This window comes from Nanorana parkeri, unplaced genomic scaffold (genome assembly GCF_000935625.1).
Source record: "Nanorana parkeri isolate BGI_ZX_2015 unplaced genomic scaffold, ASM93562v1 scaffold57, whole genome shotgun sequence".
In the NCBI taxonomy this organism is placed as follows: Eukaryota; Metazoa; Chordata; class Amphibia; order Anura; family Dicroglossidae; genus Nanorana; species Nanorana parkeri.
The window spans coordinates 1,719,644-1,737,425 of NW_017306325.1; the positions used below are offsets into that span (position 1 = coordinate 1,719,644).

The 17,782-nt window shown below is 38.0% G+C and overlaps 1 protein-coding gene across 1 annotated transcript in view; it reads right to left on the reverse strand.

Annotated features, from left to right (window-relative positions):
* Positions 1-1,292: 1,292 nt before the first annotated feature.
* The window catches only part of GBE1 (1,4-alpha-glucan branching enzyme 1), a 106,837-nt gene continuing 90,347 nt past the window's right edge, over positions 1,293-17,782 (reverse strand). Inside the window, exons 14-17 of the mRNA XM_018576140.1 lie at positions 14,720-14,904; positions 11,713-11,857; positions 4,227-4,354; positions 1,293-1,635 (exon numbers count right to left, since the gene is read on the reverse strand). Coding sequence (XP_018431642.1) covers positions 1,582-1,635; positions 4,227-4,354; positions 11,713-11,857; positions 14,720-14,904 — 512 coding nt within the window. The 3' untranslated portion in view covers positions 1,293-1,581. The remainder of the gene's footprint in view (positions 1,636-4,226; positions 4,355-11,712; positions 11,858-14,719; positions 14,905-17,782) is intronic.

Genomic DNA, 17,782 nt, shown 5'->3' on the forward strand with positions numbered 1-17,782 from the left:
CAAGTAATGTGCATATTAACAACCACATTTGTTAGTACAGGTATATAACTTATATATAGACATTGTAGAGTCCTAACTTCATAGATCTGGCCAGTATTTTTATCCTGTGAAAAGTCATGCATTCGCAAGAGAAAGCCTTAATGACTGTCCAAAGTTCAGAAAGCGTTCAGTTCTGAACAGCAGTATTGGTATATAGGGTTCTCAAAGTGAAACTGTGAATGTGTTGTCTAAAAGCTGACATCTCCCATGTCAAGAAAAGCCTCTTCGGTGCTCCAGCTGCGAAAGCTTTCACTTTGTTAGGGAGACCAATTCCCCACATTGGAGCTATTCCCTCCCCCTGCAATAAAACCCCATTCACTTGCTTGACATATATCCAATGGGGCTGAAAAGGGAAGCTTGATTAGATGGGGGTCAACTTGTGGGTTTGGCTTAGCATAAGGGGAAAGAGTGGAATTAGGACCCAACTCATTGAATGTAAGTCTCCATAGCAAAGTGAAACAGTCTCTGCCAGGCAACTAGAAAGGCTTTTCTGGACAAAGGGTACTTTGGAAAGCTTGCAGTTAGGCAGCTCATTTACATTTCAATAGACTAGAGGAGCTTTTAAGTGATATTTTGCTCCTAATTTTCTTGCAACAAAAGGCTGGTTGGCAGGATAGTTAGATACACAAAGTAGCTGCACACTGCTAAACCTTGCCTCCAACCGTATTTTTCCAAAGTGGTATAGCTCCCGGTGAACCTACAGCTTCCTGCTAATGGCTGTGGTTGCTTAGGTTGAGCAGAATCCATATGCTTCCCAAATAAGGTCAGATATATGAAGCAGCATACCGTGCAGCAGTACCTGCGGCCAGCAACAGAAAGCCGTAGGTCCGTCTGGAGCAATATCACTTTGGGAAATATATATGGTTGACCGTATAGTTTGCATACAATTTGAATACACCAAAGAAGGAAAATACCCCATTGCATAATAACAGCAGAGCTTTATTCCCACCCCTGGTTTAGACCTGCTCAGATATGACATGCTGGAGGAAAAGGAATGGCCACAAACAAGTTCAAAATGTTTGAATTATTTCAAATATAACTGACTGGCTACAAGCATTCAGATGCAAAAGTGTTTTATCACAGACAGGGTTGTTATCCTAAAAGTGCTTTTTTGTTTTGTTGTCTAGACAGTTTACATTTTAAAAAGTAATCTGTGTTCTTTAACTGTTTATAACCACTGATTTCAGCAGATCTAATTTTCAAATCTGTTTTTTTTTTTTAAAAAGCAATTTTCAGAACAGTTTGGTCACTGTTGTATAACCTGCAATTGATCCCCATAGAGCCTTTAAGTTTACATTTTGCAAGCAAACAGCACAAAATAACACTTCTGCGTTCTGTTTTGTAAAATATTTTCAAAAAACACTCTCCTCTTGAAATGTTTGCCATCTCTTGTAGTGTAGGATAATTCAGCCTGCAATTTCTATCCATTAGAGTTCTGTGAATAACCCCAAGCACATTCTATGACACTCGGCATTGTGTGAATGTTTCTACTTCTAAACACCTTACGCTTACATTGTTTAGATAAACATGCTACTGTGCTGCTCAGTAATTCTCCACGCTTTGAAGAACAAGAGCCACTCTGCATGGAATGTAGACCTGGAATAGAAGAAAACAATCCAGAAAGAAAAGTAAAATGTTAGCAGAAGGCGAATTATGAGAATATTAGAAAATCCCTATTTTTTAAATGAGTGCAAGTCAGAAAACTGGAGCTTGTGAAGCATTAAGTGAAGTGGTAAATATTAACCACTAGAGTGCACCAAGTCATCTCGGAAAGCTGTAAAATCAGAAATATTAAGCTGTGTTTGCAGCGAGAGGACTGGAAGGTGTGGTGTTTTCGCATCTCTATAATAATTCACAGCTGAAAAGAAAATATGTTTCAGAGCAACAAATGAGTTTGGCACAATGACATGGTAGATTACTTACATTTTGTTATACACTACAAAACAGAATCATAACAAGCCTTTCAGTTGAAAGACAATAAAAAAAGGGGTCTAGACTTTAGCTACTAGTATAAAAATAGTGTATGGCAATATTTTGTACACATTACATAGTGTTCTGGGGTTAAAGTGATATTACATTTAAAAGGCTTTTAAGCTATTTCAAATGCTGATGACATCACTAACAATGGATGCTTGATGTTTAAAATTTTTAGTTTCCTGCAGAATCATCTGGTTTACTGAACCCTGTCCTGATATCCTGTTTTAGGGTGGCTCCTTTCCCTTGGAGCCCCCTTTGCGTGTGCTAGTAAGCTGTGTGTGTCTCCACATACACACAGGCACAGCAGGGCAAGCCTCCCCACTCCATCTTCTACTCTCCTCCAGGATAGTAGATACATACATTTTGGAGATTGCTCTGTGATCTTGTACTGGACAGGAAGTTCAGGGAAGTTGGAGCTGAGTTGGAGACAGCTGTTTAGAAACATGATGACTGAGTGCTTGGGAGGAAATGTAAACAAATACTTTGATGGCAATGTATATTTGTTTGATCTGAATTCATCACTGAAAAAAAGTTTAGTACTACTTAAATGTCATTTTCCTAAAGAAGGTTTCTACTGTCAGGGCACGTTCACACAATCCAGTGCATTCATCTCAGTTCTGTGACATGAATGCACTGGACTGCTTAATCAAACCCTCCCCGCGTTCTGGGGCAAGCAGTGCGACTGCCCATACTGGAACGCGTGGTACTGCAATGCCCTTGCGGTCCAGTGCGGTGCGATTGCAAAAAAATGTGCATGCAGTGTGGGAGGGAGGCGTGTCTGCAGCGCCATTGAAATGAATGGCACCACCACACCCCCTCCCGCTGAATCCTTCAGATAAACGCACTGGATGGTGTAAGTTGGCCCTCCGAGAAAGAAATAATTTTTTCTACAATGCCCATTGGTGGATGTTTTTGGTTTTCAACATTTGAAGAACACAAAAAAAACCCCAAATACAGTCATTATTGAATATCCCACTTAGCAAATATGCTAAGTAGGAGTCAGTCCATAACCTTATAAGTTATAAGTTCTAATGCATGCCGAAATTCTATATCTATTTTTGAAGCTTTCACTTTAAAAAAAATCACATGAAACTAACTGCCCAGAGCAATCTTCCATTTATGGGTCTGACTGCTTCTTGGGTTTTGGGGACAAAAACATGGAAACTGTATACATGGAAAGTTGAATATGATCAAATCCAGCCACAAAACCAGTCAAATGGTATTTTAGTGGTATGCAGTTTCTTTTCTGCTTTCTGCTTGGAGCGTGGAATCATTTGAACCTGTGGGTGTCAAAAAATTTTGTGGACCATTAAATTCCATATGGGGAAAGGAAGCAACATCTTGGATTGGTCTTATTTCAAATCATAAAGATGTAAATAGCCTCCTTAAATTTAATATACAGCATGGTCTATATGTACGTGGGGGCAGCCATATTCACTCCTTACAAGTATATGGTCTGTTTCTTGTCTTGCAGTGTTGTGCTTTACAGGTCCTATTCCTAATGCAATTCTGTGCGTAAGCTGACTCTCTGAAAACAATTTGCTCACATTGAAGCAGATTTCTTATCCCAACAGCAACTAAGCAGAAAGGCCCTGTGTAAAGGGCGGAGCTGAATGGGAAAAAAGTCCTAGTGTGGATAGGGGAACGCCCCTGCCATGCTATTGCATTCCAACTGTGAAGTGTGTGCAAGTTTAATCAAGAACTGTCTGAAACTCGCTCTGCATATGGCCAGCACATTTGCTGTTGCTAATCTACCCTGCCTTTAATGAGTAATATAGAAATGTCTATATTTAGTACAATAATCAAAACATGGAACTGGAAGTATTTAAAAATCATAAAAAAATTATGCTGTTGTATTGCGTATGAAAGTTTGGTCCTCCACAATTTTACCACATTTTCAGGGGAGAAAATACAATCATAACTGATTATTCTGCCTAACCGCTATACAACAGCAGAGAATTAACCCTTTCGCTGCCAAGGACGTATGGCATACGGACCTACAAAAGTGCTTCCAGCTGGCCAGGTCAGTATGCCATACGGACCTGGCATTTACAAAACAGCGAAAGGGTTAAACCTCATAACCATTGTGATTGCTACCTCATGCTTATGATTGCATACGGTTAACTTGGAGGGGACTTGATTCTTAATAATAAAACTGTGTTGATTGGAATATTTATTAACATTCCATTTAATAGAAATGTAATACTTACCAAAAGTGAATTTGAACGATTGTTGTAAGGGATATTTTCAGAAAAGAACTCTGTCTTGTGATTAATTCTTTGATGACCTCCATACTCTGAAGCATCAGTATCCAGTGCAATCATATATTTAAACCAGACTGTTAAGGAACATTGTAAAAAGTAATTTAAATTCAAAACCCCCAAACCACAAAAACAAAATACAATAAAGATGTTATTACTTGACAATTTTACACACACACACACACATATATAGTTGCAGTTTCCATTCTGCCACCTGTTAGCCCAATAGATATCAAACTGCCATTGGAGTCAGTTTCTCCACAAGCTTGTATCTGTAAATGAAGCCCCATCTTGGCCTTAATATAAAAAGGCTATCGGAGAAACACAAAAAAACAGTGTCAAATATGTAGTGAAGGGTAGTTTATGGAGTTCAGCTTTAAATGTACAGCTGATCAAGAAATTAAGTGCACATTTTATGTAGCTACGTTTCCAGCTGATCTTTATTTTAACTGATATTATCCTCACTTTTTTCGCATTTTCCCTAGAGAGATAAGGTCTAGCAATTTTGTCAGGTTTTTATTACTGTCCTGGTTCTCACAAGGAAGATCCCCCCTCTATGTTTGTTCTGGTACTCAGGACATTTCCTTCACATTAGAGAGATTTCCTTGAAGTTCCTAACATGTCCACAGGACAAGAAGTGAAGGAACCGTCCCCAATAGGATGCAAGGCATAAAAATAATGATAGGGATTTTATCTTCCTTACACTATCCAAAACTATAAAAAGTTTTAGCTTTAGATATACTTTATAAAAAAATAAAAAAAAAGCTAGGGAAAAGCAAGTAATCAAAGCAATACTGCCTCTTTGAGGACACAGGGGAGTGAAACTATTTTTACCTCCGATTTTTCAATAAATGCAAATTACGACCACAAATTATAAAGAGCATTTCTGAGGATTTCCTTTTCACAGATTAATAATCAAAAGAAAAAAAACCCCAGCAGGTAGTATGGTAAGACACTTAGTTGAACTAAGAGAGAAAACAAATCCTTTTAGTGATTTCCTTATAAATTGGATGCAAGACAGTTCAGGTAGGGATAATAAAAGTATATGCCAATTTCTTCAGAACAAAGACAGACATAATTCTACAACAACATGTGCCAAGATCTATGCAATATATACAACTAACCTTGAAGGGATTTCTTTATAGACTAAACTTATGTATGTAAAACCTTAACAATGAACTTCCATCTGCTTTCTTTTGGTTTGATAAATAAACCATTGAAAGTGTTTTGATATTGAATATATATATATATATATATATAATCAATCAATCAGACAGACTCTCAATAGCAGAAGAGGCATGTTATGTCTTTTACAATAAAAACAGAAGTACCTGCCTGTTTGGAATCATATTTAAAATGCATGGGCAGCCCTGTAGATAGTCTCTGCATGCAATATTCAATAAGTACAGAAAAATATGCCAGAAAACGTATAAGCTGCGCTACACTCCTATAAGTTGTTCTGAGCACTCTATGTCAACTAAATAATATATCCCCCCATTTTATGGACAATGGAGATGGGAATGTGTTTATAGTCCTGTCCTCGGATGAAAACGCTACTCCTCCACAGATACAGATCGGTCACCATAGCACAGGAAGTGTGTAACTGGCAGTATCTCCAGGTGAAATAAAAGAACAAAATCCTATTAGAAAACGATCACCACCACCACCACCACATCTAGGTACTTGTAAGCTGCAACGTATATGTATATAATTTGTGTTCTTTGGTTTAGATACTTTTATAAAGCGCTGTTGGCACCATATAAATCCTGTATAATACATGAAATCCTGTATAACAATATGCTTTAAATAAGCACCTATCCACATACTGAACCAATCACGTTACTTATTACGTTTATAACGTATTATCACGTTATGTTTTTGCCCAAACCCTTTTCTATGTGTAACTGCTGTACTGAAATACAAGTGGTCTTTTATGGAGTTTAGTTTCAAATAATACTCCCAAATTATAGCAGCAATTTCTGGAAATCACTGTTAATTAGACAACATGTATTTGCTGCAGGTTTTGAAATTGCTTCGTTTGTAATAAAACAAAAACATTTCCTTGACAATAGAGGATTACAGTTTCATTAGGTTTATGGTTAACTTTATTCTGTCCATTGTACTGTAAAGCAGGAATAAAATGACTAGTCTCCAGCAACAACAGTAAAATAGTGAGCACTGCGTTATCTATAAGGTTAATTACTTATTAAACTACTTTGCCTATACAGAGATCAGGAATATAAATGCCCAAACAAAATGATCTATTGTACATCATGAAAGCATAATGAAACATAAAGCTTCACAATAACGGAATGCAAATTACACTAAACAGATCAATTTGCTTTTTAACTCAATTAAATGAAAACCATAGAATATCCAGAATAGTTTAAAGTTTATGTAGGTTATTAACTGGCATAGTTAAAATGCAATTTACCTCCATGCTAACTGAGTCTGCAATGTAATGCAAAGTGGTGTATCATCGCTCAATTCTGCTGTAATAGAATGACCTTGCTTGGGAAATTATATCAAGTAGCTAAAAAAGGGACTCTTATCATATAGAAGAAGTATTTAATAAGCACACTTCTATCGTGTATAATCAGATCCATCATTATATAATAAATACATGAAAGCTATACTTGATGCCCACAGCAAAAACAATGGTAGAACCTCCATTTATGTCTTTGCATTTTAATATTTAATTAAAAAAATATTATTAATTTCAAATCACTGGTAAATCTTGTCCCTACAGATTCCTGTGAACACTGTTCAAATTCCAAAGAAAATCATGCAGACAAGTCACAGCCTTATGTACAGGAGGTTCCAGTATTACAGATAGCATGAAGGGTAGGGGTTGGTCTTTGGGCAGAAACGAAATCACCTTAAAATAAAACCAGACCTCAACTGTGTTGTGCTCCTCAGATGTTATGTAATGCAGGTAGTGCTATTGTAGGGGTGGGTCCTATACTATTCAACAACTATTGCGGACATAACTATCTACCATATAAGAAGGCAAGGCAGCCAGGTGGCTGGGTTAGCACCACAAAGATTTAGATATTTAAAATGCCTGACAGGTTCAAAGTAAAAGAGGACAGATGCCACAAGACTCCTATTACTATTGCTAGCCCTGAAATCCTTTTCTATGTGACTCTTTAAGAGCAGCATATCTGATTTCATGTCCCAACACCTGCCATCTCCAACTCCAATAAGGACCAGTAAGGACACTCTCATTAGACAGGGGTTTAGAAGCTGGTGTGGCTTAGCTATGAAGTCAAGTCTCTAGTAACAATGTGGAACTAATTTAGAGAGGCACACAGAAGAGGATTTTCTGGCTAGTAAAGCAGGTAACTAAAGTGTCTATTCTTAGGTAGGACATTTAAAAAAAATAAAAAATAACAAAAAACTGAAATCAATCTGCCAGCTGACAGGAAAATATGTTTTTGCAAATTGAGCTAGGTTGACCTCATTTAAAAAGCTGGCACTGCAGCTAGTCAGCTGGATATCAAATAGTGAGTTAGCTCATTTTAAGGTTTCCAAACAAAATCCAAATAAAATCAACTCAATAGCAGGTTACATACAGCTGCTTACAGGAAGCTGGTGGACACTGGCAAACAGAAAAAAAATGTTGGCCAGCCAACATGGTGGGACCTACATCCCTTCATGATCTCCAAGAAAGAGATTTTAGGGTAAGTACAAAATCACTTAAGGCTCAGATTACCCAAAAGGTAGCTGTATATGAGAACTTCAGATTTTTACATCAGCAATGACCAAAAGCTTAAAATGTTGTTTTCGTTTTGGGTATAATGGGGATTAGGCCCTCTATTAAGAGTTTATTGCTGCCCGTGTCCCCGCTAGGTAAATTTCCCTTTCTATGTTCTGTGCCAGGTGGCTATTATCAACAAAACAGAAAGTGAGGCAAGACTAAATGGTGATAAAGAGGAAGGCACACAGTCATGTAGGTGCTTAAAAATAAGAACATTTATTTTTTTGCAAAAAAAAAAAAAAAATAGCATGTACATTGCATACATGCATAGTGCTATCCATATCCACTACCTCTTTCTTACTGAGTCCTCTTGCGTTGCCATATACTTTAAAGTGTATGTACTGTATATCCAAAACTCTTTTTCTAATTCTGAATGTGAGTGGGGAAGCATTACAACCCCTATGAGGCTATCTATTCCTCCTGGTGACGATTGTCGCCAAGACAGGAAAGGATGTGAAATCCAAAAATGAACAGTATGTGGTGTGTTTTCCCCAAAATCCTGTTCCATCTCCAAGGCAGGACGTGAAGGGGAAATCTCCCCAATGGGACAAAGACAACAAAAAATAATTGAAACATTTCTCTATAAAAAAAAAAAAAAAAAGTTTTAACAATTTATACACTTTAACTCAGTTTCCAATCCTTATATTTTACTTACTGATGAATTAGTTTTTCTCATATTAAGGCCTATTCAAAGAAAATAAGACTTCTACAATATCAAGTAGACCGACTAATTAAACAAATTTCAGTTTTGTTCTGATTCTGATTAGTTAGTTAGGTTGCAAGCGTAGATAACAAACCAGTACAACCTTCTGTAAGTGTGTACACGTGTGCTACAGCATTTGCATATTTTCACCAAAAACTTGAAAACCCTTCCACTGGAAACCAGATACTAAACAGGAAGGTTTACCCTACACTAGTCTCAACAAAACAGTTAACTTGTGGCAGTGCAAGGACAGCTAAGGGGCTGCTTGAAGCTGTTTGACCTTTTCAACGACTTAGAGTGCCTGTCTTAGAAATGTATTGCTCTGAATGCGCCTTCTGCATTGCTTAAATTGAAAAACTCCTTTAGGTATCTTTAATAAGCTTATGCTAGATCAACAAATCTTTAGTGGAAAATAAAAAAAAACATTCATATTACCAAGGAAAAAAAAAAAGACAATTTGAAGTGAGATACAAATTAGGATTTCTCTACAGATAGAGCATATATTGGCTTTCATCAGGTCTATGAATATACTTTAAATGAGACCTGTGGTTAAACGACAAAGCAACATCCACGCTCCCAGGAATCACAAATGAGTGACTCATTCTAAATGACCTTATTTGCTCATTAAAAGATCGAGGCTCAAGTTGAAAAATTTCAAAGAATTTGGCATTTACATTTTAAATATACATGCAGCAGTGACATCTGAACATGTTTAAAGTTCCGGACACTTAGACAGATATTTAGTGTTCCGTCCATGCATTCATTTAGCGTCTTTTAAAATTCATGAAAATACTTTGAATTTGCATTAAAATACCATATAATATAACACAGGCTGGCTAACTGACAACGTCTGAAACTCAACAGACATTCCCAAATTGAAAATAAACGAGTGTAAAAATTATCACTTGCATAAGGTGAAAGACCGAAGATCCAACAACTTAAGATTCAGTACCAGCAGCCCATTTATTTTAGATTTATAAGGTAATTAGCCAGCAGGATCAATTTGTCTTTTTTTTGTTCATTGCAACCTTGTTAAGAATCAAGTCTGCACCATTTGAGTAATATATATATACACCTGTATAACTATGTCAGCAAGTCAAGCTCCTGAAAGCTACTGTAGGCTGCATAGTATGAGCATCTTTGTGGATGAAGTTGCTCATACAAATACAGTATTGATATTAAAGAGACCCTATGACTATATTGATGTGCTTCAGACACACCTGAGAAAGAAGGACGTACAATTTTACCTCTCATGCCACCTATACCGCCGATCTCTGATCTATTCAGTAAAAAATGGCCCCAAAGTCGGCTTGGTTGATCTCCTGGTCACCTACAGCTCTATCTGGTTCCTCCTGCTCACCTCCACGTCACTACTTTCTCCTGTAATGACATATTGTGTGTGTGTAAGCAGAAGAAAGCCATTAGCTTTCTGAGGGACCAGGAGATCCACACTCCCAGAAGTAGAGGTTTCGGGGAATGATATCTCAAAATGGGAGTTCAGCAGGATGGGCAGCAGGAAGGCCAAGTAGGTATACACTTCTTTCACAGTTATGCCATGCCTCAAGAATTGTAGTAAAGTGACAGGAAAATCATTTTCATAAATTGTTCACATTTTCTACCCATATTATTCTTTCAATCAATCAGGAAGCTGAGCAGCATGTCATTACACGGCGCCCGGCTTCCTGATTGGCCAGAAAGCTGGCTCCATGCTTCCTCGTCACCTGGTGACGAGAGAGCATGGAGACGGCTTCCCTGCTGATTGGGAAGCCAGGTGGTGAGTCATTACACAGCGCCTAACTTTCTTATTGAGACTTCCGGTATCAGTATTCGGTATCGGCGAGTACGAAAAAAAAAAAAGGTATTCATACTAGATAATCGCACAGCCGCATCATTCATTCACAGATCTTTTGACAGGATCTGTGACTGGAGAAATTACAAGGCAGCAGATGTCTCCTTGCACTCCGGACTGGAATCCCAATCAAAGTCTTATGATGGGTGCTGAAATAACCTGTAAATGGCACAGGGTAGTCCAAAGTAACAAGAAATTAGTCACTAGCACACCGAAGGTCCACTTTATCGTCCCTTCTTTATTCTATCCAAAGCTAAGAGAGACATGATATCACATACACAGACAATGTTTCGAAATCAAATAATGATCAATGCACATATTTATTTTATGAATTCATGTGCAATTTTTTTTTTTTAAAGGTGGAATATGCCTTTGAAGCATTGTATAAGGAAAGCAAATGATAACCTGATATAACATAAAAACAATATATATACCTAAATAAAAGTGTATTCAAACCAAAGAGCAAACATTTTATATATTGCAGCTTACCGGTCCTAAGATGTGGTGGGCGCATTATTTTTCCCTTTATTTTATTGTCACCAGGTGATCCTGCCAGCAAAACACGTCTTGTCCTAGCGCTCAGTGTAGTGCATCTGTTGAGAAGCAGGATTGTCACTCTAGGACAGGAAGTGTTTTAAGACTACAGAACCCCCCCCCCCCATCCTGAGAGTTACTCTGTAGTTCACTGAGGTGCAGGGCTGATAAGACTGCAGAGCATACAGTATAGCAGTGTCTTCTGACAGGATCAACAGGTATTTTTTGTGCCTATATCAGATTACAAGGGAGAAAACAAGATACATTATTTTAAGTATACTGTATAAACACGTGGCATGGGTGCTTTCTGGGGTGTACGCTTTCACTTTAAAAACAACATTTTAAGGCATAATTATATTTAAAAAAAGGTACAGAGTTAAACAAATAAAGAAAAACAGTTATTTATCTTCACTGAAGCTTTGTTTTTGGATCTCTTCTTTGGGAGAAAATATAACATTCCATAAGATTTAGGCCTGCAACAACGAATAAAGCTTGACTTGTACAAGTGGAAATGAATTAGCCATTAAGCTCGATTTACTAATAAAAGCTCAATTTCCTTGAGATTATGTGCTACCATGCGAGACAATACTTATGTAAGGATATTTTCCAGGTGCATTTACAGCCAATCTGTATCCAGTGAAGCTTTTGTAAGGATGGAAATTAAAGACGAAAAGGAGATTTCCCCGTTCAAATGCAATGATCTTATCACCTTCATGCTTTGTACTGATGAAGGCCTAAAAAAGCAGAAATTGCAAAACAGTTTAGCAATAAGCAGAATATTACTGGCAAATAAAACAACAGGATTGGTCATACAATTTATTTCCCAATGGAACGTGGGCAGGATGAGAGTTCAGTGGAATACACGTAGCTGCTGACGCACATAGGTAGTAAAGGTAGGATTAAGTTAACACCTGAAGCTTGCACCTATAAAGGAAAAACTGCATCCCTTAAAAGGGTTATACAACTCTCATGTGTTAAATAGCAGGGACACAGTTATATACTTGCTTTAGATTATAGCCTTATTTGGGATCCACTGGCATGTCATGCTGAGAGCCTCTGGCAACCATATAGAACTTTGTCCTCCTCAGTACTCGCAGCCCCTAGCATGTCAAGGGGCAGATGGGCCAAGTGATGCAGTGGAACTTTTTCTCATCAACCAGCAGGTCACTGGCCCTGTCTCCTCACATTAGCATGTTTGCCAAGGCTTCCGGTATCATAGGCCAATAGGTCTCAACAAAAATGTATGTTAACAAACATAGCTAAAGCCCTGCCTATGTAATACACACAAGCTTTATGAATCCTGAAAAGAGGTTTATTACTACATTTTCCTTACTACAAGTCTGCAAAGGCAAATTTTTATGATTAAGGGTTCACAATAAGAGGTACCACTTCACTGTGAAAGTGCAACCCAGTCATGTGGAAAATGTACTCACTCTGGTGCCTGGTCTGGGTATATCCAACTCACAGAAAGGAGAGTAAATATAAATATATCAGTGGTAGAAAGGTCAATCCACTTGTAAACATACAAGAAACTCTCCAGATAAATAAAACAAATTTTTAACAAACTATTTCCAAGGACACCTGACCCCTCTGCATCAGTGGATTTATTTTGCATTCCCTATATATAAGCTACTCCTAGTTAAGTGCACTTCTGTAGTGAAGTTATTCTCCTTGCCTATGAAATACCTGTGAATGGTCCACAGATAGAGAGTTCAAAGGGCTAGCATTTCTTGTGTACTAGGCCATTTATATTGCTGCAGGGACTGCCAAATTAAGTGAACTTGAAAACATACCACTTACTTGGTGTGTATTTTGCACTTTGCGAATATACAACAATGCCATGCAGGTACAATGTACAATGAACCAAAGATGTGGTGTGTCAGAGAATATCTACAGGGTTGTGTGAACTCTATTGCTGTTTTGAATAATTACAAGTTTTACATTAGTGCATATACATTATTTATTCTGTAGCCAGCACTGTGCTCAGCTTCTAATACATAAATTTGGAATTGTTGGAAGGAGAGAACCTAAAAATGTGGCTAGTGGTGAGTGTATTTTAGAGTGTTAAATAAAGTGTGAATTGTGCAGCGCTAAAAACTAAAGTGCATAATATAAAAAATGTAAATATATAAATATATATAAATAGAATTAGAGTGTTGCAGCCCTTGGTAAAGTCCTCAACATTTGACACTTCTAGGACTGTCTAATGTCTTTATACCTCAGTGCATGCTATGGTTTCTTCCTCCAATCCCTATGTCACTACAGGACCCAGCAGTGATGTAAGGGCTAGAGTCTGTTTTAGCACGGCACAATTGTTAATATTTTTGTGGGGTAAATTTGCTTTAAAGTATAGTAAAAGTATTTTGTTTTTTGGCATATATCTACTACTAGCAAGCAGTAGATTTAAAAAAATAAAATTAGGCAAATACCCAATTACTTACCTGTTCCAGCCAGCGCCTCCCGCTTCCGGCTGAAAAACCTCCGGTTCATGAACGACTGTGAAGGACAAAGTGTGCGGGCGCATGCGCAGCAGTGGGGGGAGAAAACACAATGAATGGACGCAGTCATGCAGCCAGGAGCACACACGGCAGACAGACACTGTGGGACACAAGGAGTCTGCGGTGGATCAGAGACCGACACCAGCACTGGAGGGACTGTCAGAAACGAGTGGAAGGAAGAAGATCGCAGCAAGAGGCATCAAATAAGGTGAGTGCTTACAGCAGCATTGGGGACCAAATATTTATAATTTGTGTTGTGACACTACACACGGTATGCATCTCCAGGTGCCTGCACGTCCATTTGAATCTCCTGTGAAGTGCCCAAGGACCCCTGAGGCATAGGTCACTCTACTATAAAAACAGTGTCCAGCTTTTATTGTTGTTGGCTCTGGCCTGTCCCCTCCTACCTATTGCACTTTACTACTGGTAAGTGAGGCCACAGATTACAATGATGGACCAATAGAAGAACGAGGAACTGCATGAACCAGGGCGAGCAACAGAGGAAGCTGGTTGCTGTTTCTGTAATAGAGTGATTCGGGTTTCTACGGTAGGAACCCCAGACACTCTAGAAACCAACCAGGAGCTACAAACCAACATGCTGAGGATTAGTGTCACTTCTCAATTCTTCTGGACACTTGTAGGTTACTTTACAACTGTTGAACCCTTTGAATAACAATTATATCACAACATTTATACCAGCTTGTTTGCAGTTGAATTACTGCAATAAATATTACTTAATCAGAGTGTGCAATGGTTTTCAAATGTCTGATCACTTTATTCTGAGCTCCTGTTCTTGCATCTACAAGTAAATTTAATTTGCTCTCCACCTGAGGTTATTCAAAGCTACAGGTATATTTTCTAAAGAGCTCATCTATTATTGTCGAATTCAATTAAACTAGTATTTACATGCCTCATATAGTAGATTCCTGCCTCATATTTTCAGATTACAAAGCTCTTAGAGAATAGGAGGGAAAAAATCCAGTGCCTCACCCCTTGCATACAACAATGAATCAATAAACCGAAAGACAAGCAAACTGTGGTGTAAGCAGATGCATAACCAAGTTATATTTTACAAATTACATTTTACAGAATTCTTACCGGAGAAGCAGACAACCAACCACACTTTTCTTCTAAGTTATTCATATCTCGGTCAAAAGCATAAAGAAACCTGTAGCGTAAAACTTGATCATCAGCCAAATGAAACTGTCTCCTGGCGTAATGGTAACTCTCGTTATTTCCTTTTCTTGGGAAATCCAGCCATTCAGGATGCCCAAATTCATTGCCTATATTTAAAAGTGAAACTTGTATTTTTACTCCACAAGAAAAACAAAAACAAAAAACAGTTCTTACAATGATGTGTCAAAATCAAAAGCAAATGAGACAGCATACAAAACTGATGTACAGAAGGTAATATTTTAGGAGGTCAACGTAGGCTCTGTGAAATCAACAGATGCTAAAAAAAACAAGTGTGTTTTTTATATTGCACATTGACGTTTAAATACACCAACGTGCATTAAGCCTTGTTGCAATGATCATTAAAATGCCCTACAATGAGAGCACATAGGTGTAAAACCAGCCTTAAAATGGACCTTAAAAAAAAAAAACTGCAGTATGGTATGTCAGTAAGGGAGGAAAGATCAGTTGCAGGGGAGACTGATGGCAATATAGGAGATTAGTGCTTTGCAAATACATCTCCAGCTAACATGTTTGTTGTAGTCTTGGATGTGATGGCTAGAACCCCTGCCAATTCTTTATTGCTGTCTGATTTATGTTGGGGAGATTTCCTTTCACTTTCTGTCTAAAACATACAGTAGTAAGAGGAAATCCTCTCAGAGAGCAGTCACCAGAACAGGTGACCCTTCGGTAAAATTTCCCCATGCGACAATAGTCACCAAGACAAATGGAGAGTGTGAAACTCAAGATACACTTAAGTTCTCGGTCTCATTATGGAGGAGTGGATGTGGCTGCTTTCCTACACCATAATCTTACAAGAGCACATATTATTTCCAACAGAACTCAAAGACTACTAAAATGATTGTGAATGGCATTATAGTAGGTTTTCTCAGCATAAATAACACCTAAATCTGTAGTAATATATACCAAATTTCATATTAGGAAACCAACCAGTTGTCAAAAGGAAGAACATTTAACTAGGTAGAACACTGAAGTGTTATATTGGGGAAAAAACACCTATTTGGTCAACTTTCCTCAACATTTATTCTTAAAACTCTGTCAAAATGTTAACAGACTAGCATAGTATGCTCTGCTGATGGTTTAGCCCTGTGCAAAATAATCACAATCCCCTTTCTGAATCCCTGAAGACTGCTGCCATCACCTTCTCAGTAAAACTGACAGCTTTTGTCTTCTTGGATGTGGGTGGCCCAGCATCCTTCTGTTGTTTTGACTGGAATCGTTTGTTTTTGACTGGTCAGTAGTACATAGGGAATTTTTACTTAAAGCAATCTAGGGCCCAGTGACACTCCTCATAGCAGGAACTTCCAGGTGCCTGCACATTATTATCTGGAAAGCACAAATTATCTGGAAAGCATTCAAGGACCCTAGAGACCCGGGGCGATCTGTTGTGGAAACAGTGAAAACTTTCCATGGTTGCTGGCTCTGACCTGCCTTTTCTCATCTCCTGCATTTTACTATTGGTGAGTGCCCATAACTGTTAGAACCTCTGTCAAAATTTCATTGTCATCTGTGCCCTCGTGCCTCTGTCACAGAGATGGAAAACAAGTGAGAATTGTTGCTGTGTAACAGGTTTATACACAGCAATTTAAAATGTTTGCCCAAACTTAGGGTCTAAGTGTTAAGATTCTCATGATTGTTTCCAGGTAGTAAAGTGGCAAGTGTTTACTAAGGGACAAGCAGATACCAATGTTCCAAATCAGGGGTGTAGAAGATTAAGGTAGTTCTGAAACTCCTGGAAAAGGCCAGATGTCTCATTGTTTAGCACTCAAACCCCCCCCCCCCAAAAAAAACCAAAAAAAAAAACCCGTAAGGTTCCTTCTTCAGGTACATTCACAAAATGGTCTCAATGCTTTAAAACCTTGCACTTTCAACTTTTTTATTTGCCAATAATGTTTTCCTGAAGTGAGCAAGTTGGTATACCACAATGTTTATATCTAGATCACTGCCCTTAAGTTCAGCTTTACTAATAAGTGTTTTGAAAGTCCTAAAATCCAGGTCACCTACTGTGCAAATTTTTATCAGCTTCTATGTCTCCCGAGTCTGGTTCTGCTCCCTCACACATCACTAATGGCCTGTGAGGCCATCCATCACAGTGATAGGCCAATAGTGAAGCACAGGACAGGAAAATGCTAGGCTCTCAATCACAGGAACTGGTCATAATTGCATTTCAAAGTTTCCCAGGCTCTGGGGCTCCCCATGTGCTTTGTAGGAAGTCTAAAATGACATGCAAGCAGCTGGAGATGGACACTATGGCATACTACTGACACGTATATGACTTTTAAGTGGCTCTAGGTATGTTTACAAAGGCATCATTTTGATATTTTTTTTGCCTTTTCACTACTGAATGTATCATTACACAGAACATAGAAAGGTCATGACATAATATTCTAAAGAAAGACCCTTCCAGAGGTACCCTATTGGTATACAATATGAGGTCTTTACAGAATATTAAAACTTTCTTTTATCATGTCCCTGGACTGGAAAACTTCAAGTTTAATCATACTCCATGTACAGATGCAAGAAACAAAAGATGGCAAACAATGCAAAAGATAATTAACAACTTCCGCAGGGAAAAAAAATCTGAAAGCTTTTATCCTCAGGATCCCTCTGTAAACAGCAACATGTGAAGCATGGATAATATGAAGGTAAGTATAGAGACATACTACTGAGATTTGGTTTTCTGTAATTAATTTTAAATTGTTTCTTATGCAACTATAAAATGACAAACACAATGAGAACAGTTAATGAATTTAAAAACAATGGGGTGCTAATGAATAGCAAAAATAAAAAGTTCCATTGCAGATGATTTTAACCATTCTAGGGAAAGTTATTCAGAGCAGATATATTTGCATATAAGTATATTATATTGATAAGACCGTGTAAACAGTGTGTCAGGATGCTGGCTTGGATCTGAGCAGAGAAAAAAAGAATGGTGGAGGATATTCAGAGCCATTGGCAGGATGAAGA